The sequence below is a fragment of the Artemia franciscana genome, chromosome 9, assembly GCF_032884065.1.
Source record: "Artemia franciscana chromosome 9, ASM3288406v1, whole genome shotgun sequence".
NCBI classification, from domain to species: Eukaryota; Metazoa; Arthropoda; class Branchiopoda; order Anostraca; family Artemiidae; genus Artemia; species Artemia franciscana.
This window is the reverse complement of record NC_088871.1, coordinates 25,438,132-25,466,098: the sequence shown is the minus strand read 5'-3', so window position 1 is coordinate 25,466,098 and position 27,967 is coordinate 25,438,132. Positions and strand designations below refer to the sequence as shown.

The 27,967-nt window shown below is 34.7% G+C and overlaps 1 protein-coding gene across 2 annotated transcripts; it reads left to right on the top strand.

The window, feature by feature from the left end:
- Positions 1 to 136: 136 nt before the first annotated feature.
- Positions 137 to 27,902, top strand: LOC136031195 (large ribosomal subunit protein eL15-like). 2 transcript variants are annotated; one of them, XM_065710553.1, is made up of 5 exons: positions 137 to 195; positions 19,817 to 19,993; positions 24,854 to 24,990; positions 26,215 to 26,325; positions 27,657 to 27,902. In XM_065710553.1, the coding sequence occupies exons 2-5, from the start codon at positions 19,822 to 19,824 to the stop codon at positions 27,849 to 27,851; spliced, it is 615 nt and encodes a 204-aa protein (XP_065566625.1). In that variant the 5' UTR covers positions 137 to 195; positions 19,817 to 19,821; the 3' UTR covers positions 27,852 to 27,902. The 2 variants fall into 2 exon arrangements, with proteins under 2 accessions (XP_065566625.1, XP_065566624.1); XM_065710552.1 differs by having other exon boundaries at positions 164 to 251.
- Positions 27,903 to 27,967: the final 65 nt, after the last annotated feature.

The following is a 27,967-nucleotide window of genomic DNA, read 5'->3' as shown; positions in this document are numbered from 1 at the left end:
TACTGTTTTAAAAAGTAGGATTGAGAGAAAGACTATTAACAGAATAAATAAAAAGAAATAGAATTTTCGTAGATTTTTCAGTTTTGCTGGACAGCAGAAAAGGCCTTTTCTTTCGCTCAAGCCTGATTCCGCCAAAAAACGACGAACAATGCTAAAGTGCCAACACTCCTGTCCGAAGAAAAGAATATACTTAAGGTATGAATATATGAAAAATTAATAACACTATTTTATCGTTTTCAATCTTGTAACATGTAAGTATCTGCTAAAAGTATGATGGCTCCATGTTTCGTTTATGATAGCTGACTCATTAAATTTAGCCCAAACAGGGTGTTTAAGGTGTCTGGGGGTAGATCCAGGGCACATATTTTATTATTGAACTGCTTTAGTGCCTTGCTTAGTTCATCGAATAACTATCATGGATAGGAATCAAAGACAATTTCTACAGATCTTGCTTATCCCTTTCTTCAGAACTTAAGAGGGACTACCAGTGCAGTAGGCTATATCCATAATAAAATTCCAGACTAGGGGCTTCATGGTTGAGTAGTAGTTTGTTATGTGAATAAAATTCTCATGAATAGAGTCAAAATAAACCCTGGAGAGATTATGTAGGCTATAGCTTAATCTGTAGCTGTTTTTGAAAATGGAATACCTATTAATTCTGTGGAATTTCAATGCATAATTAAGGTTGTCTGTGTTCCAAGAAGAATCTAATTTTAGCTTAGTTTAGTGGTTGTTCAGAAGGAAATATATGACAAAAATGAATTAGAATTCTAGTTTTTCTACTTGTACTACCTTGGAAAGGGGTTAGGTTTAGAAAGCAAAACTCACAGATGAGTCTACTGGGTAAAGTATGTCTTAGGCAGGAATTTTGAAGTACCTATCTCTTCTATTAGGCATTATCTTATGATTTATTAATTTTGATGCTTCTGATCAATTTTTGCTCAAATTAACTTAAGGATTTTGCTAAATTCAATAATAAAATTTGTAATTAAAGAGAATTTTGCACACTTACTTTTAATTTTTAATAAAAATAAATGAACTTCCATTACATGAATGGGTAAAATTCTAGTTAATTGACTTCTTGCTATCTCAGAAAGGGTTTAGGTTAGGAAAATGAAACTTTCTGGGATGAATCTACAGACTAAAGTATGTCCCAGGAAGGTATTTTGAAGAAACTACCTCTACTCCTTCTCTCTCTAGAGGGCCATGACCTTTAAAAATAGGTGTGTTATAAAAGTGAAACCTTGCAAAATAGATCTTCTGCTTAATTGAAGTACAACAAAATTGTTTTCAGCTCCATAACTTTGCTCAATTCCATTTTATAAGGTTTTAAAGATATACAAATACATTTCCTAAATTAAAAAAAAAGAAGATTGATATGGCTCAAAATTCTACTCAAATAACAGGAATTGTATTTTTAGAACTAAAGGCAGAGAAAAAGCAACTACTAACTGAAAATTAAGGTAAAATGTTGTTTTGTCAAAATTTCTATAGATATAGACCTGTCATGTAGGCAAATTTCAGGACTCTCTAGAGGGAGAAGGATTGGAGATAGGTACTTTAAAATACCTTCCCAGGACACACTTTAGCCTGTAGACTCATCCCTGAAAGTTTCATTTTCCTAACCTAAACCCTTTCTGAGATAGCAAGAAGTCAATTAACTAGAATTTTACCCATGAATGAACCATTTTAAAAAAAATCTTACTTTGGAATTATTTAGGCATTGGGATAAAGAAAAATATTCTACTGGCTATTTTTGGCTATTCAACTCAGCAACATGCCAATATTTCCCCTAGGAATTGGTTCAGCCTTTCAGTGATTGAATATAAAAAACATCACCTTTTTTAACTGAAAGTAAGGAACCACATTAAAACTTAAAAGAAAAGAAATCTTCATGTTTATAAGGAGGATAAACCCTCCTCAAGACCTTGCTCTTTACATGAAAGGTTCTTTTTGTATTTGAAAATTTTCCTGACTTGTAATTAAATGGCTCTTGCATTTCAAGAGTTTTTCTTAAATAACTAGGACAAAAAATTAAAATTTGTGTAAAGAGCTAGGTATTGAGGAGGGGGATCCACCCTTGCATACCCAAGCAAATTTTTCTATGGGAATTGTCTTCTGCATAAGATCCCCTATCTCCCAGAAAATTCCATTCCTGCTGAAAATTTTCCATAAATGTTTTTTAGTGCTTTTTCAGGTTATGGCAGAAATCCTCCTACTGTGGAGAATTTTCTTGAGAATTCCCCCTATCCAATGTTGTAATAAAAAGTTTCTTATTTGTACAAGTCCCCTGTTGAGAATTTCTCACATGGAATTGAATTGGAAAAGAAAAAGTAGGTCAAATAAAGTGAATTTTGTATAAGAATTCTTGTAAATTTCCCAGAGTATAGTTTTTCTTTGAAAGTTCATCCCTAGAAACTTCCCTAAAAAGGGCTGTTAACTTCCCAATAACAAATGTATGTAAACACTGAAAATATTTTATAACTTACAATCCTTTCCCTAATGACTTGCAGTGTTGTGTCATCCCCAGCAATATGATTTTTTGATGTTTCAACAATACTGCTCAAAATGGCTATCTAAATAATTTTGCCAGGTGACTCAGAAAAAAGGAGCACAGGAGGGAGAAGAGATCTAGTTGCCCTCAGATTATTTTGGTCACAAAATAAGGAGCTAGAGTGGTAATTTTTTTTTTTGAGCAAGCCCTCTCCTGATCTTATTGGTTTGATGCAATCACCCTGGCAAAAAATAACCTTAGAACTAATAAAAATGCATCTTTTGTCTTTCTTTTGGCTAAAATTTTACATTTTGTCAATAGAAGCTAGGAACTCTTGCAGTTTGGTTCTCTGATATACAAAATCTGATGGTGTGATTTTTATTAAGATGATTTGACTTTTTAGGGGCATTCCCACTGTCTTAAAACAATTTCTATATAAATTTTCTTACAGATTTTCTTAGACTTATAGCTTTTGATGGGTACAGTACATGAAACTTGACAAAATTTATATATCCAGAATCAGCATAAGAAGTCAACTTATTTAATGTCACTTTTATTATAAAAATTCCATGTTATAGAGTTTTTCATTTTTGATTCAATTTACAGGTGACCAATTTTAACAACATTTACTCTTGTCACAAGTATAAAAGCTGTATATAAAATAAGAGAAAAAAGGTATAATCTATGAGGGTCTGTAATTGGCTTAAAATTTAATTTGCAATGGAAACAAATTTCTTATTTGGATTCAGGAGGATTTGCATACAGCACTGCTGTATGCTATTTGCATACAACCCTGCTATACTTCACTCCCTTATCTCCACTATGTGTGAATATATAGCCAAAATTAGATATCCCATAGGCATATGCATCTCTTTTGTTTCAGCCCTTGTACCTGTAAATTCAATCAACTATGACAAGACAAGAACCAGAAAAATAAGAGTGATGGGTGCTAGAATACTTTAGAAATATATAATTTGGGCTATGTATTTGTACATTAGGGGGAAGAAGGTTAGGGATAAAGTATGGCAGGGTTGCATAGAAAATGTGTCAGCTACAATTACTCTACATATTATAATTGTCAGAGTTGTATTCTTAACAAGTTTTCTTCTCAACAGCCACTATAATAGGGTTATACCAACAATTTTACGGATCATTAAAATATTACAAGTTGGGATTAAGCAGATGTACTGTATAAGGCCCAAAATACTTACATTATACCTCATTTGAATAGAAGATCTATTTTGCCAGGTTTTAAATTTGTACCACAAAGATTATTAAAGCTTTGTGCCCTCTGGAGAGAAAATGAACATACTGAGTGTAATAATATAAATATATACCTTTATCTGGAGAGAAAGGTATATGTGTCAGAATATCTTCCTAAATCATTACATATAGTTAGATCTTTGGTAGATGTCTATTGGTACATCTCTGGTAGATGTCTTGCTGTGACATTTGATGATATGCAAACATATATCTTAATTTTCACATAGTCAAAATTGTTGTTAGTATAAATTACAGTGAATTTGCAGTTCTAAATATAATTTAGGTAGAAAGAAAGTGGATATATTGCTTGGTGCCTTTTGAGCCATCAGAGGACAAAAAGAGCTCAAAACAGGCCATAGTAACCCAAACTTTAAAAACTGGCTAGTGAGAAAAAAATCCCATTTGTAGCTGATTCATGAATTGTAGCTACAGACTCACAAAAGTTCCAAGGCTGCCAGTAGCAGAATTATAAAATCTACTTATAATTCATCAGCACAAATTGTATTTTGCCAGCTTTGTTTTGAGCAAAAAGCATTTTCATACTTAGAATTTGCAGAAAGTAACAAATATAACTTAGTATAGCTTGTACTTAGAAATATCAATAGTTTCCTGAATCACAATAACAATGTAATTTAATTCAGTTGTCCCTTGCATTCCAATGAACTATTCTCTGAATTTGAATATAATCTATAGCTTAGTTTTGTCTCATTAGAAGGGGCAGAGCAAAAGGGCTGAAATTTTTACAGTAAAAAGATTTTATTCAGGAAAAGTTTTGAATGGCAAATCCAATTCTACCACAATTTTTGTTTATTTTATTGTTTCTGTCTCAGGATTAGCCTTCATACAGGGTCAGTAGAAATTGTTACTTCATACTAAGCAGTAGAAATTGTGGAGGAATAATTGCCCTGTGCCCTAATTTGAAAAGAATATCTATTCTATAGAATTTTATTTATTAATACCAAATATGGTAAGCTTTCAAGCTTGTTGCACTGAACATGATAAAATGAAGTAATGACAATGCTGACAGCATAATAAACACATACAAATCTATGAAAAATAACAACTACAACAAACACTGACAAATAATACTATAAATGATTTTACTATGAAAATGTGTTTCTGCTAGTTTTGTTTTGAATCTGTTTATGTCATCTGTTAGAAATGTTTCAGTTGGAAGGTTATTCCATGGCTTCCACACCCTGCTGTAAAATGAATGCTGGCCTATTTTCCTTTTTGAAATTTAGTGGTACAATTTCACTTAATGCATTTCCTAGACCTTAAAAATATCCTAGACTGCAGTTGAACACCTGCAAAACAATCAAGAATGAATGCATGCTAAAAAATATTACCGGGAAAGGCACCAGAATAGCAATGGTGAGGGGGAGGAGAAGAGGAATACATTTGAAGATAAAAGGTTATGTGGAAAATAAAATTCTCAAGGAAAAAAGGAAAGTACTTAGTTTTTACTTACCAAATGCAACAAAATTCAATAAATTTCTCAACAGTCAACACTCCTTGCAAAAAGACAAAATCCTTTAATTGTTATTTATGTATTATGCTGCCAACACTCAAGAAGTGAAGTTAGGTTAATCCTAATGAAAAATACCATAATATGATGATAATATAATACTTTAAAATAGAATTGAGCTATATATTTGTACAATTGAGGGGGGGGGGGGTAACCTGACCTAAACTAACCTACCATCCTCCTTAATTTAATGTGCAAATATAAATCCCAAATTGTATAATTCAAATGTATTCTGTTACCCACCACTCCTTTCAACTGAGTGTAAGCTAATTGTTTCTTAATACAGACAGATAAAACCAGTTTGTTGTTGAGTTTTACACATCATAAACTTGAGTGTTGGTGGTTTAATAAATAATTACCCTTTAATCTATCACACATTCTATTATTAAGTTTAAGATTAATATATCATATCCAGAACCTAGAGTAAAACAAAATAAAACTAAACTATATCACAGAAAATAAGAGAAAGGGGTATCATCTTAAAGCTTCCATTTAATTTTTGAGTAAAATAACAGTTGTATTTTGAAGGAGCATGAAAAAGGTTGAGTGGTATGTTCATCAACTTTATAGCTCAATAGTGATAATATATCCAAAATTATCATGAACTAGCTGTTGCGGTGGCGCCACCCCAACACCTAGTTGGTGGGGGCGCTTCGCCCCCCAAGCCCCCCGCGCGTGTAAGCTGTTACGTGCCATATTAGTTACGCGCCATTGTAGTTGTGTCACTGTGTTGCACCTGTGAATATAGATACATATAGATATATTTTTAACTACGTAAAACTTGTAAAAATACAACATTCTTGGCTGTCCCATTGTCTGTGCATATAAATAGATAGTCAGGTTTACCAACTCTTGAACATGCAACATATAATTGTCCATGGGAAAAACAATCTGTATTCAAATCTACCTCATTATTCTAATGATTGTCCTTGACCTTTGTTGATGGTGATTGCTAATCAAACATTCCCTGTGTCCCCGTTGTCATTTATATATCCCCCTGTGCCCCCCAGCGTCCCCATTGTAGTTGTTTCCTGTTTCCTGGTTGCCATTTGTGTCCCAGTGTCCCAGTCTGTAATTTCTCTTTGAGTGTTGTGGTTGTCATTTATATTCCCGGTGTCCTGGTCGTCATTTGTGTTCTGGTGTCCCAGTCTGTAATTTCTCTTTGAGTATCCTGGTCGTCATTTATATTCCCTGAGTCCTGGTCATCATTTTTGTCCTGGTGCTTTGTTGATGGTGATTGCTAATCGAACATTCCTTGTGTCCCAATAGCTTTCTCTTTGAGTGTCCCAGTTGTCATTTATATTCCCTATGTCCTGGTGTCCCGGTCATCATTTGTGTCCTGATGTCCCAGTCTGTAATTTCGTCAGTCGACAAACATGACATCAGTCAACACACAAACATGACATCACTCTACAGACACACAGACAACTTATTTTTATATATATTCCCGTTGTCCTGGTCGTCATTTGTGTCCCAATGTCCCAGTCTGTAATTTCGTCAGTTGACAAACAGGACATCACTCGACAGTCACACAGACAACTTATTTTTATATATATATATATATAGATTCCTCCCACTCTGTATAGGTACCATACTTGCCCTTTTTCATTTTATAAAAAAAAAAATCAACCAAACTCTTATATTTTCCAACTGTCAAAAATTAAACAAAGGAGCAATAGAAAACAAATTTAAACTTGTGATCCAGATGTCTAAAATAACATCTTTGTATTAATGCTCATAATTACACTGAACATAAAAGTGTCCAAATGAAATTCTTTACCACAATTCACAAGAGAATCTTTGATGAAATGATATAGTCTTGTAAACATAATACTTTTACTAACATTGGAAGGAAAATCATTAATTCAATGGTCTATGTCTGGGTTTTGATGTGTAGTAAGTAATTGAGCCAAAAACTTTGGAAAATAGCAATAAAGTGATAGTAACTAGGGATGGATTGTTACCATTGGTAAATCACTAGGGGTGGCAAATCTGAATAATGGGGATTTTTGGGCAACCAATTTTTTTGAGAAGACAGATTTTTGGGGAAATCCCCCAAAACTTGGGGATAGTGGAAGCAGTGGTATTTTCAGACAAAATCTGCCAAGAAATTTTACTAGGTTATGAAAATGGCCAAGTTGCATTGCTACTATGCTACCCCACTTTTGCATGGCAGAGAACAACTTTTGGTTTAGCAGCTCTTCTTTGAGCAAAAATTGTTTTTAAATGTAAAAATGGAATTTTCAGACAAAATTTGCCAACGAGTTTGAAAACTGCCAAGTAACATTGCTACTTTGCTACCCCACTTTTGGCATAGCAGGGTATCTATTATTTTCCATTAGTCTTCAGAGTAAAATGTTTTTTGAAAACAAATTTGCAGAAATTTGTAAAAAGGGCTATGATCCCCTCAAAATGATATTGCAACAAGAATGACATCATTTTTGAGGGGTTCTCAGCTCTTTTAAAATTTCTACAAATTTGTTTTCAGAATGACATTTTAATTTTCAATACTAAGGAAATTAATAATTAATATTACTGAATCAGCTACAAATGGCAATAGCTTTACACCAGACAGTTTTATTTTAGAAATATGTTTTAAAAACTTTTGGTTGTTATGGACTTTCTCCTTAAGAGGACCCTTTAAGGGCTCAAAATGAAGTTTCAACCAGAACCAATTATTGGACTTTGAAAGAGCATAAGAAAAAGGCATTAAGTGATACTATCACTTTCATCCTAGGTAAATTATGTTGAAAACTGTTAATTTACCGTAAATACCTTAATCAGCTGATCCAAGTCAGCTGAAATCAGGCTAGTTATTTGACAATTTTCTAGTTTGATATTGCTATGTTTTTTCAAGATTGGGGTATTGTTAGCTAGTTTCTTATCAATTGGCCAAAAAAGTTCTTGTGAGAACTTCTGCTATAATGCTTTTAGGTTCTTTTTGTCTTCATTGCTGCAAGTTGATAGGTCCAGGTGATAGGTTAACATTTAGTTTTGATAGTTATTTATGGTTAAAAATGCTTTCAGGCTCAGTGGTAAGAAACAAGTACCTTGCTTCTAGGTATTTTTTCTGTTGTGATTAGGGTTCAACTGATGTAGATTTTTGGTGTCCAATACAAATATATCTTTATTGTACCTAGGTATGGAAAAAGTTCAAAATCTACTAGTAGCAGAATTTGTCAAAATTTTAAAAGCTGCTGATACTTTAACAGCAAATCTTGTGTTTTGACAGGTCAAAAAGTGAAGTTAGGTAAGCAAAAAGTATACCTATGTCATAGTTTTTCTCAGCGAGACTAAGCTAATTATAATCTACTGCAGACAGACAAACTGTTTTTTTTTTTCAAATCTTGCAGACCAAATTCTTCAGTGGGGCTGCTATAATACATAAGTACCAAAGTATTTTTATATTTAAAATTTTCAGAACAGTAATGATATAACATGGTATAGCTAACAGTTAGAAATATTAATAGTTTTCTTAATTACCACTAATAATTTCATGAAAACTGCCAAATAGCATAGCTGCCATGCTGGATTGTACCAATATAATTTGCCAATAAATTGCCCCCCCCCCCCCCCAAAAAAAAAAAATCATTTAAAGTTTAAGAGCGCCGGCAGAGAATTTTCTGGTGAGGGGGGGGGGCAGACGCCAAAACAGCAGTGGTGGCTGGGTGACAGTTTTGGTGGTTTAGAACACCAAACTACAACTTTGCCCCTAGAAGGACAAATTTGCAATCAATTTAAAATTTTGAGAAGCTAATTGATTCAAAGGCATCAATAACTATATTTTAGGCTTCCCGGTTGCAAAAGAAAAAAAAGGCCAAATGGTGGCAGTACTGGGTTCAACCAAGTTGATTTGCTTTATTTGTAAAGAAATTAGGCTACGTTTAGTGATCTGTAATTGTGTATCAGCTATAATGAAGGAGGGTGAGTCATTGTTTAGGTGGGGGTAGGGTAGATTCCTATAAAAATTCATTTTAATGGACAAATGCTTTCTCTTCAAGAGGCTTCAGGTAAATTTATTGTAAAGCACATAGATGGAAAAGGTAAGGCAGATAATTGTCAGCCCTGCCAGGAAATTTCTTTGGGATGGCAAATCCTGCTAGGAACTTAATTTTCAGCAATTTTAAATGGCAATATTTTTCTGTTTATGTGAAGTACTTCAAAGCATTTAAACACACGTATGGAATGTATTTATCAATAAGAAAATCTTATTGTAAAGGTTGTGATGGCTTCAGTATGTTAGAAGATCAAAAGTCTCGCAGAATTTTTATCCATACAAACAATAGTACTCCTTTTCATCCAACCAAAATTCTTTAATAGTAATATTAACAAAGACTCACCAAAATTACTATTCATTGGCAATTTATTAAGTATATTCAAATTTTATCCAGAATTGAAATTGATAATTTAAATGTAGGACAGTACTAATCAAAATACAATTTTTATGGCACTTGGTATCTACCAATTAACATATAGCGATTGCAAATTCTGCCAGTCTGTCTCGGTTTTGCTACTTTAGGCACTTCCAGGTAATATAGGACAATGAAATTTGGCAGGCGTATCAGGAACCAGACCAGATTAAATTAGAAATTGTTGTTTCCCCGATTCGACCTTCTGGGGGGAAGTGGGGGGACAGTTAAATCGGAAAAATTAGAAAAAAGAGGCATTTTTAACTTATAAATGGGTGATCAGATCTTAATGAAATTTGAGAAGGATATCGTGTCTCATATATCTTATTTTAAATCCCGACCGAATCTGGTGACATTGGGAGGAGTCTGGGGGGACCTTAAATCATGGAAAACACTTAGAATGGAGGGATTGGGATGGAAATTTGTGGGGAAAATAAGCAGAAGTCCTAGATACATGATTGACATAACTGGAACGGATCCTCTCTCTTTGGGGTCATTGGGGGGAGGGTTAATTCTGAAAAATTAGAAAAAAAATATGAGGTATTTTTAACTTATGAACAGGTGATTGGATCTCTATGAAATTTAATATTGAGAAGGATGTCGTGTCTCATAGCTCGTATTTTAAATCCCGACCGGATCTGGTGACATTGGGGGGAGTTTGGGGGCCCTAAAATCTTGGAGAACGCCTAGAGTGGAGGGACCAGGATGAAACTTGGTGGGAAAAATAAGCAGAAGTCCTAGATAAATGATTGACATAATCGGGACGGATCCGCTGTATTTGAGGAGTTGGGGGGGGGGGGGGGTAATTCTGAAAAATTAGAAAAAATGACGTAATTTTAACTTACGAAGGAGTGATCGGACCTTCATGAAACTTCATATTTAGAAGGACGTCGTAACTCAGATCTCTTATTTTAAACCCCAACCAGCTCCAGCGTCACTGGGGGGGGGATCTTAGAAAATACTTAAAGCAGAGAGAACAGGATGAAATTGGGTGGGAAGAATATAAACAAGTCCAAAATATGCTACTGACGTAACCGGACCGGATCCACTCACTTTGGTGGAGTTGGAGGGGGGAATAATTCGGCAAAATTTGGAAAATTGAGGTAATTGTAACTTACACACGGGTGATCAGATCTTAATGAAACTTAATACTTAGAAGGATCTTGTGCTTTAGAGTTCTTATTTTAAATTCCGACCAGATCCGGTGACATTGGGGGGAGTTGGAGGGGGGAACCGGAATTCTTGGAAAGCATGAAAATTGGTGCATTTTATCTTACGAATAGGTGATCGGATCTTAATGAAATTTGATATTTAGAAGGAATCCATGTCTCAGCTCTTATTTCAAATCCTGACCAGATTTTTTGATATTGGGGGGAGTTGAAGGGGGAAATCTTGGAGTGGAGGAATCGGGATGAAGCTTGGTGGATAGAATAAGCAAATGTCCTTGATACGTGATTGACGTAACTGTAATGGATTCGCTCTCTTTGGGGGGGAGGCGTTCAGTGATTTGGCGAGTTTGGTGCTTCTGGACGTGCTAGGATGATGGAAATTGGTAGGCGTGTCAGGGACCTGCACAAATTGACTTGATAAAGTAGTTTTCCCAGATTCGACCATCTGGAGGGGGGTTAAAGGGAGAGGAAAAATTAGAAAAAAATGAGGTATTTATAACTTACGAGTGGGTGATCGGATGAATTTTGATATTTAGAAGGACTTCATGACTCAGAGCTCTTATTTTAAATCCTGACCGGCATTAAGCCTCTGATTTTCCTTTTAAATCAATCTATTGATTCTTAAAATTTTGTTAGAGATCATACCATATGAGCTCTTGGCTCTTAGCTCTTCTTGCCTCGTCACAAGTGCCATATGAGCTCTTAGCTCTTGTTGAGTTATAAAATTTTTCCATTGTTTCATTTTTTATTGATAAGAATGCATATATTTTTGGGGTGGGAGGGGAGGACGAATTTTCTGCTGAGAGAATTTTCCAGAGGGTGAACTTTTCAGGGTGAATTTGCCAGAATTCCTATACGAAATTTCTTTATATGTCATGTCTTCTCTTTACCAATTCAATTTTAAGTGCTGGAGATGTTAAGGGTAATAGTCTGGAGTAAATTTTTGCCAGCATTGAATTGTCCAGCGGATATTTCTATGGGGTGGGGGATTTTTCTGTACAGGTGGAGCCAGGCATCCTGGCGTTATTTTAAAAAAACGATCAGAAATTAACCGAAAAAACGAGTTTTTTCAACTGAAAGTAAGGGCCAACATTAAAACTTAAAACGAACAGAAATTATTACGTATAAGAGGGGAGTTGGCCCTTCTCAACACCTCACTCTTTACACTAAAGTTCAAATTCTGTCCGAATCCTTTAAAACGACCCCTGAAACACAAGGGTTGTTTAATTAGAACAATAAGAAACTTTTTTAAAGTGCCGAGAAACTAGCGTGAAGAGCGAAGTGTTGAGGAGGGGGCAACTCCCCTTATTTTCGGTTGAAAAAAGCTTTTTTTTTTTCATGAAGTTTAGAGACTAACATTTCTCTAAAGGAATGGAAAAAGTATGTCAATTAAAGTAAAATATATAAAAATGAATTGATTACAAAAAATACACAAAACAATAGACAATTTACAAAAACTAAGACATAAACTCCCAGTATTCACTTCTATTGAGTAATGCTGAAGCGTTGGATGGATATTTTTAAACAATGTCAACAGTTTTCAATTTGGTTATCAAACACCAAAATATTTAATGCCATTAAACTCAGTGTTTATAAAAAGTAATGCATTATTAAAGTAGTTTGTTAATTATAAAACATTGAAACTAAGGTTAAGAAAATCAGATAACATTTTTAAGTCAATATTTTTAATTTAATTTTGAATACCAAAAACCAATAAACAAAAAAAAACCTGGAAAAAATAAGTAAGTGATGATAAAAAACAAAAAAAATGTGTCCATTCAAGGGGGAATGCAGAAATTCCTAGCATTCTGTTTAGGGGAAACATTTCTGATCATAGTGGCTTCATATATCAGCTCATTGGTACCCTTGCAATGCAAGCAAAAGTTCACGACGTATTTTTGCCGAAATTGTCCCTTATTAAGTTGTTTGTGTTTTCTATAATTATATGAACTTTCTTGTGTACTAATAACTGCACTAATTACTAATAAACAAGTACATATTTAGGATCACTATAAAAAGCTGATTCTTTGATTGAATGTTATTGAATGTTGATTGAATGTAGAATGTATTCAGATTGAATGTATTATACATTCGTTATTGACAAGGATCGTTATTTACTTACCATCCATTACTATGAAGAATCTCTATTTTTTCTGCTCCAACCAAACCTAGGGAGGAAATGTTTATGGAAAACTCGAAAGGGGTCACTCAGTCACAAATTAGAACTTTTGTTTTCCTTATTAATGGTCAAAATCTATTGACAGGCAGCCAACAATGGGGCAACACACATTTTTTCCATGGTTTTCCCCTATTCTGCTCTCTTTCCTTTGGTTTCCTTATAATTACTTTATAGTCCCAAATTTCGAGGGGGCGTGCCCCCTCTTCCTCCCTGCCGGCTTCCATGTAAAGTTTTGAAAAGCAATTGAACCCAGTAAAGTTCTTGTCTGTACAGTAACGCATTTTAAGCCTCTTTAATCATTTAAACATGTCTGTAAAAATCTGCCTGAAAGAAATGCAAGATATCTATTGAAATTAATTATTCAAAATCCAAATTCCAACAGTGGGAATCTGTATCTTAATCATTAAAATAAAAAGAAATTACATTTATATTATATGGTCTTATACTAACAAATCCATGCTAGGTACACTGAATGCAGGAGTGCCGATAGGATTTTAAGTTTGGGAGGAATTTAGAGAATGCATAAACAAAATGTCCAGTATGCCAACAAATGTGGACACAAAAGCTAAATTTCCAGGCTGTGCCCCTGACTGGATATCATGGTCTTGATCAGTTGAACCTTAGATCTTTCACTAACACAAGTGAACATTCATTATACAGACATGTATGGTCTATTGTATTCTTTTTAGCTGTTTTGGTTGAAGTTGTGCATTCGTGAATTCATTATACATTTCAAACATTGCTGCATCAAGTGTCTAATGACAAAAAATATATTTTGACTTCATTTGGCTCACCTCTGTTAGTCTCTCCTCCATGGTCAGATTTGACTTGTGGTTCTGCCCCCCCCCCCCCCAAGGACTAGACAAGCAAAAATTACCTGGCGCCATCTTCTGGATAAGTTGTGTCTAAAAATTGGCCAATCTCCAATATTTTTTCTTGAAATTTAGAAAAAAATGAGGATTAGAAAAATTAGAAAAAATTAGGTATTTTTAACTTACGAGTGGGTGATCGGATCTTAATGAATTTTGATATTTAGAAGGACCTCGTGTCTCAGAGCTCTTATTTTAAATCCCGACTGGCATTAAGCCTCTTGATTTTCCTTTTAATCAATCTATTGATTCTTAGAATTTTGCTATAGCTAATGCCATGTGAGCTCTTAGCTCTTGTTTCTCATAATAATTTTCGTTAGTATGAATTTAATAATGATCATAAATTAAATAAAAACAAGTCTTTTTTGAATGAGAGTATGGTAAGGAGAGTCTTTCAGGTGGAATTGTGAACATATTCTGTGGGGAATTTACTGGAATGATGGAATTATTTTCCAGTAATGGGAGGGGGGGGGGTATTTCACGAGTTTCCGTGGAGTAATTTTTCTTGTAGAGTCCCCATGAAGTGGAATTTGGGTTTCTGGTATTATTTGGAAACAATCAGTAAAACAAATTTAAAAAAATTAATTTCTTTTGATTGAAAGTAAGGAGTAGTATTAAAGCTTAAACAAACAGAATTTTTTCTTAATATGAGGGGGGGTAGCTCCTCCTCAATACCCTGCTCTTCACACTCTTAAAAAGGCTCTTTCTGCCAAAGTTTTAAAATTTAATACTATATAATACTAAAAGAAGCTATAAAATTATATAAAACCAGAAATAAAATGAAAACAGACTGAGGGTTCTTTCTACACAGTCAAGTATTCTACGCATTTTAGTATTTTTTTGATGCAATCCATATATCTATTATAAAGTGAATTGTAGTTTTAAAATATGCTCAGCCTTGCCTATTTAGTATGGACCCTGTGTCCTTATCACTATTAGTCTTGGTGTCCATAATACCCTATGCTGGATATGAGCAAAATATGAAAAGCCAATTGACACTGAAAAAATAAATTTTCAATTGAAATCATTTATGACCTTGCAAAAGTATCACTTATCTATATCATAGGCAGCGCATTAATGCACTGTCTAAGTAAAGAGTGAGGTTGGCATAATGTATTTTTGTTTACCAGGGCACTTTGTATAGAAGGAGTTGTTGTAGAAACTTTAAGACTCATTTGATTGGTTATTGAAAGTTGTAGTGCCTTTATAAATCGTTGTTGGAATTTTTAATAGTAATTGGAGGATAACCAGTCCCCCCCACACCCATCTCCCCAAACACATCCAGTCAAAATTTTGAGATGGTCATTTTGTTCAGCATAGTCGAAAGGCCTGTTTATCATATCTTAGTGGATGACACCCCCTCACAGGCTGTATCCCCAAATGCATCCAGTAGATATTTCGAGATAGCCATTTGTTAAAAAGAAGTCTAAAGATCCCATAACAGGGCCTTTGGGGTTGAGACCACCCCCTAGAGCCTGGGAGCCAAGATTGTAAGCTAAGCCCCAAGGGCATGAGGTTTTTAGGGGATGTGTGGTTGTATAAACTTTGGGTTGAATGGGACTCATTTGGTTTGAAGTTCGAGTGTCTTTTTAAAGAGTCGAAAGTGAATGGAGGGCGAACAGCCCTCTCCCCTATTTTGCTCAGCATTGTTGAAAGGTCCAGTACTTATGTATTTGCACATTGGGGGGGGGGGCGTGGTAAAGTATTTGGACAGTGTTAAGTCAGAAAATAGTTTTTACTTCATAATATGAAGAACAATTTTTAGCTAGTACATTTTATAGATCCCCAATATTTTATCGCCTGCTCCCAAATTTGTTTCTAAAGTATTATATTTTTATCATATGTAGGTGTGTTTTATTAGGATTAGCCTAACTTCAGTTCTTGAGTGGTAGTGTGTATATCATACAAGTACCCTTGTCTCTTAGGGGATGTCAACCTCCCCACAGTCTTCAGGGTGAAAGTTGTAAGTTAGAAAATTTGTTCATTGTTTACATGTAGTATATGTTATTCAGAAAAAGGTGCATGTTTGAGTTGTGCTTTCCATAAAGTAGAAGGGGACTCAGGTAAGCCTTTCAGAGAATGTTTAGGCGAGTGTTGAATACCATGAAAACAAGTTATTTGTATATGGATTGTCAAAAGCGCATAACTCAAAAATGACTGAGTATATTAATTTGGAACTTTTAGGAAAGGATAAGGGAGATGATCAAAAAGGCAAAACTACATGCTAAAGCTACTACTCCAACTACCAAAACGGCTATTTCTATCACACTGCTCCATTTACAATATCGAGGGAAAATTGGAAGACGCTATATGCATATACATTGTCAAAAGATTGTATCTCAACAACTGATTTTGGTGTTAAGTTGGGAGTTCTCAGATAATGTTTAAGGGGGGAGACCATCTGACCAAAGGACAATATGTCCATGCTACTGTTAATACTGTTTCAACCACTACTTCTAGTGCAACTGCTTGTAAGGCTAAGAGCATTGATATGAAAATTTCAAGAAGTATATAAACATACAGGATATCAAAATGACATGACATATGGATGTGGCTAAGGTTATCAAAATGAGAAAACGACAATGACTACTTGTATCAAACAGTTCGTGGTAACGAACTGTAGTAAGGAGTGACCCGTCTCAATAGTAACCGGAACTCTAAAAAATAGAATTTTGATACCAATAGTTACATCAAAAGAATCGAATTTTAATGCTGATTTTAAATATATAAGTTTCATCAAGATTGGTCTTGATGATTACCCATCAAGAGTTACGAGCCTGAGAAAATTTACCTCATTTTAGAAAATAGAGGGAAACACCCCTTAAAAGTCATACAATCTTAACGAAAATCACACCATCAAATTCAGCGTATCAGAGAATCCTATAGCAAAAATTTCAAGCTCCTATCTACAAAAATGTGGAATTTCGTTTTTTTTTCAGTAGATAGATCACGGGTGCATGTTTTTTTTTCGGGGTCTTCGTATCGACCAAGTGGTCCTAGAATGTCGCAAGAGGGCTCATTCTAACGGAAATGAAAAGTTCTAGTGCCCTTTTTAAGTGACCAAAAAAATTGGATGGCACCTAGGCCCCCTCCCACGCTTATTTTTCTCCAAAGTCAACGGATCAAAATTTTGAGATAGCCATTTTGTTCCGCATAGTCGAAAACTATAATAACTATGTCTTTGGGGATGACTCACTCCCCCACAGTCCCTTGGGGAGGGGCTGCAAGTTACAAACTTTGTCCAGTGTTTACATACAGTAATGGTTATTGGGAAGTGTACAGACGTTTTCGGGGGGATTTTTTGGTTTGGGGTGGGGTTGAGGGGAGGGGGCTATGTGGGAGGATCTTTCCTTGGAGGAATATGTCATGGGGGAAGAGAAATTCAATGAAAAGGGCGCAGGATTTTCTAGCATTACTATAAAAAAACAATGAAAGAATAAACATGAAAGTTTTTTCAATTGAAAGTAAGCAGTAGCATTAAAACTTAAAACGAACAGAGATTATTACGCATATGAGGCGTTCTAAAAATACTTTAGCATAAAGAGCGTTGTATTTAGGAGGAGATAAATACCTCGCTCTTTATGCTAAAGTATTTTTAGTAATTTCAACTATTTATTATACAGCCTTTCTGAAGAATATGAAAGTTTGTTATGTAAGTTAATTCTCAAGTTTTAGTTGCCTTTTTAAGTAACCGAAAAATTTGAGGGCAACTAGGCCTCCTTCCCCACCCTTTATTTCTCAAAATCGTCTGATCAAAACTAATAGAAAGCCATTTAGCCAAAAAAAAAAGAATTAATATGCAAATTTCATTTTAATAATTTATGTGAGGAGAGCCAAAATCAAACATGCATTAATTCAAAAACGCTATGAAATGGGTTGTCCCCTCCATAATCCCTCGTTCTTTACGCTAAAGTTTGACTCTGCCACAATTCTACTTTTTAAAACAATTAAAAACTTCAGCGTAAAGAGCGAGGCGTTGAGGAGGGGACAACCCATTTCATATAGGGAGTAATTTCTGTTCGTTTTAAGTTTTAATGTCGATCCTTACTTTCAGTTAAAAAAAACAAGTTTTTTTTATTTAATTTTTAAGTGAAAGCTTCCATGAATTGATGAGAGGTATGTTCAACTGATCAAAAGGCAATATTTTAATACTTCTGCTGCATCTAGTTCTACTACTATTACTGTTAACTCTACTACTAGTAATACCAATACTACTACTAGGACTCCTATTACAACTATCCCTAAGGGTATGAAGGGGATATTTTAAAGGAATTTTGAGGGGGGTAGTGTGACCTTAATCACATTATGTCTGCATGCAGGTTCTCAGAGGGTTGTAAGAGCAATATCTTAGGAACAGTTTTGTGTGTGAAAATGAAACTAACAGGCCTTTTTTGGGAGATGTTGAACTAACCGAAAGAAAATGTTTGCATCCTAATGCTGCTGCTTCTACTCATACTACTGCCACTAAAGCTAAGGCTACCACTACTATTGCTGCTACAAAAACCAAGGATATTAAAGCAAAAAATTTGGGGAAAATTGAAAGCATTGAACTAAATCAAAACACACAGTGCCCATAAAGGTTGTAAAGAGGACATATTAGAATTACTTCAGAAATGATTTATGGCATTACGCTGAAACTTTCAGTGTATTTTGAAGGGGATTTTGAAGAAACCAAAGGTGGTAGGTACATACTTCTACTAATGCTTCTATGCAAGCTAAGATTATTAAGACGAAGCTTTCAGGGAATATTAAGATGGGTGTTGAACTAAATCAAAACAAACTATTAACATGTAGATTTTTAAAAAAGTGACGAAGCATTATCTCACAATCAGTTTGCATTGTTAAGTTAGATCTTTAAGGGTAAGTTGAGTTGGATCTTCAACTTGCCACAAGAAAATGTGTGTATACTTCTAATACTATCACTACAGTTACTGTAACTAATGATGCTAAGGGTATTAAGGTGAAACTTAACTGCTAGCAATGTCATTGGAACTTTTAAAGGAGCTAAATCGAATAGAAATTAAAACTTCTAGTGGTCTTTTTAAGAGTCAGAAGAGATTGGAGGGCAAGTAGCCCTTCTCTGAAGCCCATTTATTTTCCAAAAGCATCCAGTCAAAATTATGAGACAGTTGTGTTCAGCATAGTATTTTCTGGCAATAAGTAAGTCACAGTAAGTACAAGTTTTGTTGAGAAGTCTTGAGGAGTTTGGTCGTTCGAAGCCATGGGGTTATCATGCCCTACCATTTTAACTGTTTCTTGTTTTGTGTTTGACTTAGCAATTTATTGTAATTTCTGTTTGGTTTGGGTTTCATTTATTTATTTATGGCATTTTGTGGTAGTCTCATGCTTGGAAGGTTATTTGACTTTTTCTGCTAATTTTGGATTTAATGGAGCTCATTACATTTCTTCAAAAAACTTGTTTTTGGATTATTATTTATTTTTTATTAATAAGTTGAAATGGTTTAACATATTTCTTTACTGTTACTAATACACAACTAAACTGTATTGAATTTTCAGGTATGGTAAATAAGATAATTAATAGGTATGGCTAATAAAGTAGTTAATAGATTTTAGGTATTGTTAATAAGAGGGCAGTGTTTGCTTTACTCAGTGACACCCTGTTATCCCCTAACTTTTTGAGGAAACCAAAGATTTCAATTTGTTTTATTTATGATTAATTTGCTTAACCATACAGATTAGGACCAAAAAATCTTGATTTTCTGGCTGTTCCAGATATGTACTCAGGTTGTTGTTACCACTGCTTAACTCATCATTTGGGCTGCTATTTCTATTAAGGAAATCAGTATCCAAATTAGGTAAGGTCCTTCCTTTTATTGATGTTTAGTAGTTTAATTGCTATTACCACTTATCTGTCTTAAATTTGTTCACTTAAATATTTTTTCAGCCATCATGGGGGCTTACAAATACATGCAAGAGCTGTATAGAAAAAAGCAGTCTGATGTGATGAGGTATTTGCTTCGCCTGAAATGCTGGCAATATCGCCAGTTGAATAGGATCACTCGTGCTCCCAGGCCCAGTAGACCAGAGAAGGCCAGGAGACTCGGCTACCGAGCTAAGCAAGGTAATTTCTTTGTGCTATGCTCTGTAATTGGATGTCATGTAAAAAAAATGATTTTCTGTTAAATGTTGATGTATTTGCTAATGGCGTGATGAGAATTCATTTGCATTATGTGATTAGTTGTACGGGTCCATGTGCTATTATTTTGCCCAGATGTTGTTCACACTATCATCATATCTATATGTTCCTTATCAGAAAGAACAGGGTGCAAAAATATTTTATAAGGATGTAGGTTTAGGGGGATAATAGTATTTTAGGCTTGGATGGCATTTTCTCTTGCTTCTGCCATGGTGACCTCTGAAATTGTACAAATGCAATTTTTATCTAATTAGTGATTCTTTTTCTGTGTAATTCTAAAATAGGATAAAAGCTTGTTCTGTTATCTTTCTTCCTCCAAATTTACTGTATGAGTACATATATGTCAGATTGGGTAGCTGCAGAAATCAGCATTCCCACCACAGACAAATGCATAATTTGATCTTAAGGATGTTTAAAAAATCATATGTTTAGTATATGTGCAGATTGCGATGAACCTACATCAAGGCAACATATTGACGGAGTTTTACATTTTCGCACATCAGTCAATTTGATAAAGATACTGTTTGAAATCAGAGGCAACTCAGTGTTTAAGTTACCACTTGAAGTACTTTTCTACTATTTTGTACTTTCTTCTTATATAACACATGTGATATAGACAATTTATCTCTGACAAAAAGGATCATGTTTACAGTATTTTTTAAATAGTGCTGTTTTGAAAAAAACAGTGCATAAGCAACTTCCAAGTTTAACATAGTTTTAGTTTTCAGATTCCCAAACACAATTAAAGGCACATTTGTAGAAGAAAGGTTTATGCTTGGATTAAGACTTCTAAGTTATAAATATGGATGTGTACGACCTTTGTTGATGAAACTTATTTACTATTTACAATCTTGTTTACTAAGTGAAACAGTTTGACAAGTACATTTAAACCTTTATTACCATGTCTGATAACACTAGATGGGCACATTATATTTGTAAAAAATGTTTCACAGATGAAATTAGATGCACTAGATCCCATTTCTCAATAAATCTATCCAAAAATTGTTGAAAGTATGCAAAGATGCACAAACTGCGATAATCACTGAGACAATCATCAAAATTGTTATCTATATTGTCCTGTTAGACACTCCTACCCACTGGCAGTAAGGTGGGGTCACCCCCCCCTGTAGATTTTTTCTGGTGGCCCCATTCCATTTTTTCTTTTTGTCACCTTTTTTTTAAAATAAACTTGTCACTGGTCAATTATTGCCCCCTCCCCAGGTTTTGCTCTAGAACTGCCTTTGCCCCTGCCCGTGATGTACTTTTGTCATCATTCAAGTAATAAACTTAATTATGCATGAATACATAAGCCATATCGAAAGTCGGGCAAAAAAGTGATTCTGATAGTCTTATATTCAAAACTGGGTGTGAAATCTGTGACTACTGTATAATTGAGTGGGGACTGGAAATAACTTTTTATCTTTGTTAGTTGCGAGAATAACATATTGAAGTACTTCACAAAGAATTAATGTAAATATTCTCTATACAGCTCAGGACTGTTGAAGTTTTCTGTTAGTTATGTTTAGTATTGCATTTATTATTATTAATTAATTGGCATATAACATATTTCTCTTAATACATGCTTAAAGTTAATGTTAGTATTGTGTTATAAATATAGTAAACCAAGGGAAGTTGTTTCTGGTGGGAATCTAGTATAGAAGCTTTGTTGAAATATTTGAATGAAATTGTCATGAATAGTACATTCCTTTTCACTGATGACACAGTATAGGTGTGGTACCTACCGTTGGTGTTATGAGCCACTCATATGTTCTCTTTATGGTTCTTAAAGTTTAAAATTAGTTTGAAAGCTATCCTGACATATGAGCATTTTTTTAATTATACATGTTATGTAAATTCTGTCTTAAATCCGAAATGGCAATGTCTAAAAGAACAGAACCTAGATTATCAAGATTTCTTTGTTAGTACTAAACTTTGGATTAGACATTATGGGGGTCGAGTCTAAGTTTGCTTTTAGCTTTGGGTAAAACAGGCTAACGTTTTTGATTTTGAATATCTAAACCAGGTATCCCTTTAGATCGAAAATCTGCTGAGGTCATAAGCCCCTCCAGTAATTTGGAAGATTACAGTTATAGATGATGGTCTTTTGTACAGCGTGGGAAAGGGTTGATTTAGATAAATTCTACGTTCAAGAATGAATCCAGAGCCTAAATTATTTGATGAGACTTTTTGAAGTATCTACCTCTACCCTTTCACTCTTCAAAAGGCCATTGACCTTTGATGAACATAGACAAACTTGTTATTGAAAATATCATAGAGAGAGAAATTCATATTATGAATGGAGGAAGAGAATTCCACCATTCATGAATTTTTCTCTCTTTTTCATGGCATGCAATTTTAGAATTATATCTACTGCAAAGATTGGACTTAATGAGGGTTTTGAGTCTCATACCCATGCCTAAAAAAGGTTTGTGATGCTTTAAAAAATTTGCGAAAACAAAGTATTTTTCTTTTTGATTTTAAGTAGTCCTTTTACAATTTTTGTTGTAACAAAACGTGGTTATAATTTTTATTTTCAGCGTTTCATTTTAAATTTATAATCATCACATCTTGGGAGGATGTAAAGGGGGAGGTTTTGAATAGATGGGGATGGAGGAAGACCGTGCGTAGCTGTGTTGACTCCTGGCGGCTTGGTATTGTAATGAGCTTAGTAGTAGTAGTTCCATTTTAATGAAATTAAAACCATAGTACTTTCCTTGTCAAGTTTATTGCGAATTTTAGGGGATGGTTGGAAGTGAGTTCACTGGCCACATCTTGTTTCAATCAGTTAAAAATACGTCCAAATTAGAACTCGACTGATACGGATTTCTGGGGTCCGATACCCATATAATTTGCTCATTTCCCCTTGGGAAAAAGACCTTACTGGGTTTTAAACCTCCATTCTCTGCCCATATTCGTACTCACATGTTTCTCTCAGATTATAATTTTTGTTTAAGAATGGGATCCATTTTTATTGCATCTTTCAAAGCCTTATCAGAGGTGAAAGAATGGGTACATGAGTTTGAAAACTGCATTCTGGGTCCATATTTGAGGTGCAGACCGATTTCTGAATGTTTTACTCACTTACTTAGTGACGAAGACTACGCTGTATTTCCAGCCTAAGCAAACAACAGGGTATTATTTCTGTAGACTTCAGCCTACAATGAATATTTTGACCCATGTCCAAGGGCCTTCCTCAGCAAAAAACAAATGAAAATATAAAAGAAACTTACGTTAAGATATCCTCATTAAAACTAAAAAGATTTTTAAATCGGTCATTGCATCCTTACTTCAGGAAAGTTCAACCAGAACTCATGTCCTGGTTGAACTTATTTGTTCTGCTGAGGACAGCCCTTGGACATAGGGTCAAAATATTGCTTTTAGGTTGAAATTCCACCGTCTTCAGAAAAAATTTCCTTTTGTTCTACTTATTGTTTACTCACCTAGCGCAAAATTATAGTAAGAAGGCGCTTAACATTTGTGACAACTCATCTAAGGTGACTTTCTCTAAGGTCATCTAAGGTGAAAGTTAAAGAAACCTTCAGGAATAAATCTACTGGTCAAGTTTATCTCTACTAGCGTATTTTTTATGCATAAAATATATGTGAGGGTAATGAAATATTCAGAAATGGACTTGTAGTCCCAATATTTTCAATTGTTATAACCCCTTTATCTCAACTCTGATGCTGATTTTAAGTTTGGAATGAAAAAAATATATAAAGTTGGCTTAGAGTCCAAGATAAGTAGACTTTAGAGCCAGACTCTTTGGTATAAGCATTCAAGAGATTTTTTTAAGGTTAAGATATGGTAGTTTTTTTTTCAATAAGTGTTCCAGCTAGCTTGACTAAAAGAGTCATACTTCACATTTAAAAAATAATAATAATTAATAAATCATGGTTGCAAAGCCTGGTAAGAGTATATCCAAGTTTGACTGACAAGCTTTAACACATTCAAATATCTTGATTCTGTAGTTCAATACAAGCAATTTTCATGCTAGAAAGAATGCTTAACTTAACTTAACAGAATTTGTTTGAGAAGACACTCGTGGTCCCTGATTTAAATTGCAGATCATTCCTGGAATGTTCATCAACTTTAGTCAATAATTTTCGTAGCTAGGAAAAGGCCCCTATTGTGCGATGTGATCTCTCTGAAAATGCATTTTTCTCTCTTAGTCAATGTTTTACTTTTGATTTATAAGTGCCAGCGCAAAAACTTCCTCTAAATGCTCTACCCCGAAAATGTTTTATTGGACCAACTAATATCGGCTAGTGGCAATGCTATCTAATTAGATTACAGAAAGTAATTATGGCCTAGCAACAAACAAGAAAGAAATTATGATCTAACAACACCAGACATAATGAAAAGACTCCCTTTTCGATGAAACTGCCCAAGTTCTCTTTTATAATCTAGCAACTTTCTCATTAGTGCATAGATCAATGTAGGGCAAAGCGGACTCTCAGTTCTAGCCACTTACCCTCTCTTGTATCTGTTCCAACTGAGCAAGAAATCTTATTTTTACTATGCTATACCTTCACTCAACTCTGCCTCCTCATTCCTTTTATATGTTTGATACCACTTGTTGGAAATATAGCATTTCTTTAAGAATCAATCAAATATCGTATAGATGCATCACATATGGTACTGTTGCATTAATTAGCATTATCAGCAGAAAGTTTCACAGCTGCTTCATAGCTTTTATCTTGATTCGTTCGTGAAATTACTGCATGTCGTCTTTTATTCTTTCAGTGACTTAAAACATATTGGATCTTTATCGTATGTTATTTACAGGATATGTCATCTATAGAACTCGCGTTCGACGTGGAGGACGTAAGCGTCCAGTTCCCAAGGGTTGTACTTATGGCAAGCCTAAAACTCATGGAGTCAACTCTTTGAAGCCGGCTAGAAACCTCCAAGCTGTTGCTGAGGTTAGACTTTATTATTTAGATTTGATACATCAGTATGTTTTAAGAGCTGAACCTTGTTGATCACTTTTTGAAGAGTGAATTTGAGCATATGCGAGTTTGAAGAAGTAAAGAATCATTCATCAGTGACATTCATATATACTTATTTTTACCTGCTACAATATTCAAGGTAGAGTAAAAAAAAAAAGGAAATAAAGCTTCAAAAAGAAAAAAAATGAAATTAAACCAATAAGGCCGCTATGGACAGGCAGATACTTGTGTATATGCTGTGTTTGTGCGCAACTAAGTCCTTTAAAAGGGTTTGATATAGGAAGATGCAATTTTATGGTTCAATTCTATTCTTTCAAATTATTCTTCTTCTTCTTTTTCAGTAGGCGGGGGCTTTTCAGTCGAGACTATCCAGCCCTTTTCCTTTTGACTCACTCTGTGAGATGGACAGGGCTATGGAGCTGGTTTGTCTTATTTATCTTGTATCTGCTCAGATTTCTTGCAGTATATCTTTTGATACTAGCAGTTGAATTATAAGAGAATATATATTGATTTCTGTGCTTTGTGTGCAAGTATGATCAGCGAGACTCTTGGCTGTTAGTGGAATCTTAGGGTGATTCTTCTGCGGTGATTTTTACCCACTGATAATACTCTTTCTTCTTCTTTAATTTTTTCTTGAAGCAAATTGATTTCGACGCTTCCAATTGGATAATTATTTTGTCTAGTTTTTTTTATATCTAGTGCTTAAAACAAGGTGAACAACTTGAGTTTACTTTGCTTTCAATCGATTGTGGCCATTGATGTGGCTAACCTAGGATCAATAAAGTTTAACCTAAATGTCAATATTGTCAATGTAGTTAATCCTTCATATGGGTAAGGGGTGCTTCTTTGGGGTCAAATCTGACTGCATATATGAATATAATGACACTAAATAAAACAAACGTAGTGAATTTGACAAAGACTTCCCTAGCTTTTAAGGAAAGTGCCACTTTGGCACTTCTGTTTTCTGAAAATTTATGTTTTGATCGGGTTTTGATGTACAGGTTCTTTCATGATTGCAATTTACTCAGCTACACTTCTATTGACAAATCTCAATAGTTACCCCGTCATTATGATGATTCATCCATGCACCACTCTTAGCAATTATGCTGAGATATTTATACCTAAGTCCTGAACATCTCTGTAAAATTCTCGTCATTTTTTTTAACTATAAAAATTCTTAGTGAATTTCTTTTTTAGGAACGTGTTGGTCGTCGCTGCGGTGGTCTACGTGTCCTCAACTCATATTGGGTGGGGCAAGATGCAACATACAAATTCTATGAGGTCATTCTTGTTGATCCAATGCACAAGGTAAAATATTTATTTCTTATTTATTTAGAAAGTAGTGGCATTATGTTAATTCATTTTAAAAACATCTTCTGAAAGCCTGTGACATTTTGGAAACTTAAAGATCTTTTAACCTGTTGGTGAAATTAAAGGACCATTAAATTATTTAGTTTGCATCAGCGGTCCCGGTAATATATGTTGTTTTTTTGCTAGGCACTATCTGGGACCACTTAGCCGTCCTTGCTAAGGGATTGGCGCGTTGGTTTGATAATTCTTTGTCTAAGGAACACGGGTTCGGTGCCTGCCGTAGCCAGTTCTTTAATTTGGGAAGGGGATCATTGGTGTGACTCTTAAGTTAAGTCAAAGTCGACCCAGCTCTAAATGGGTACCTGCAGAAACTGGGGAAGGTACGTAGGAAGGGTGTGCGAAAGCACAGGATGGTTGGCCCCCCGACCCCCCGTTGCACTTCCTGGCTAAAGGACCACGGAACGGAGATCACTACCGCCGGTTTGGACGTTGATGATCTAGTGCTGTCATACTTACTTACCATCTGGGAGCATAACCAGGGGTTAAATATAATGGTAATGTCATACTTCATACCACCAGAGAAGTATAATAAGTGATGGTTTTACACAGTAGTGTTTGGTAACCCTTTCCTTTCTAGACAAAGTTCAGAGCTCCAAATTGTTGGTTTAAACTGGCTGAAAACGACCAAGATGTAATTGATGGGAAAGAGATATTTTTGTGCAGATTTGTAGACCCCGTGCCATTTGGATGTTTATTTTCATACTACGGCCTTTTGGAGGGTACCCAGTGATCCTGTCTTATTTAGAAAAATCATTAGAGCACACACAAATTAATAGCCAATCACATAATAAACAGTATAAAAGATATGGGAGAAGTAGACAGGTATGTTGGAATGATGTAAATCATAGTTTTTTTTGTAAATCCGTAACTTTTCCGTCATCGTCCTTTATTTTTGCTAGCGCCTCTGTTTGACGGTCTGAGTTTAGTTTTATTGTTTAAAAAAGAATGTTTTGAATTGTTTTTGTGTATAAAATTAAAGACCAATTCATGTCTGGTTAGACTCATGCAATATGTGGCACTCCTCGGGCTTATCAAATTTTTGATTCAGACCCTGTAATAAACGATTTCTGCGTTTATTTTTCAGTTTGTTATTTAAACAGTCACTAAATTAGTCTAGTTTTAATGAACAGTATAAATAAATGATGATACCTGTATTACCAACTGATTTTATTGATGGTTACTTCTTCCTTGGATGTCTGACAAAATGTTTTAGCAGTCAGTGAATTTTTGTTGAAGAATCGATACTAAAAAGAAATTCCTGCTTTTAGGCCATTCGTCGCAATCCTGAGGCCCAATGGATTTGCAAAGCTGTCCACAAACATCGTGAACTTCGTGGTCTCACATCTGCTGGTCGCAGATCCCGTGGTCTTGGAAAAGGACACGGCTACTCCCGTACTATTGGTGGTTCGAAGAAGGCTTGCTGGAAGAGAAGGAACACACTCTCTCTTCGCAGGAAGAGATAAATGGTGTTGTAAAATTTATTTGTGTTTCAAATAAAAAGAACAACACTGTAATTGTTTATAATATTTTACTAAAGATTTGGTTAACCTATTAAGTTTAGAGTTATTCATTCTAGAAG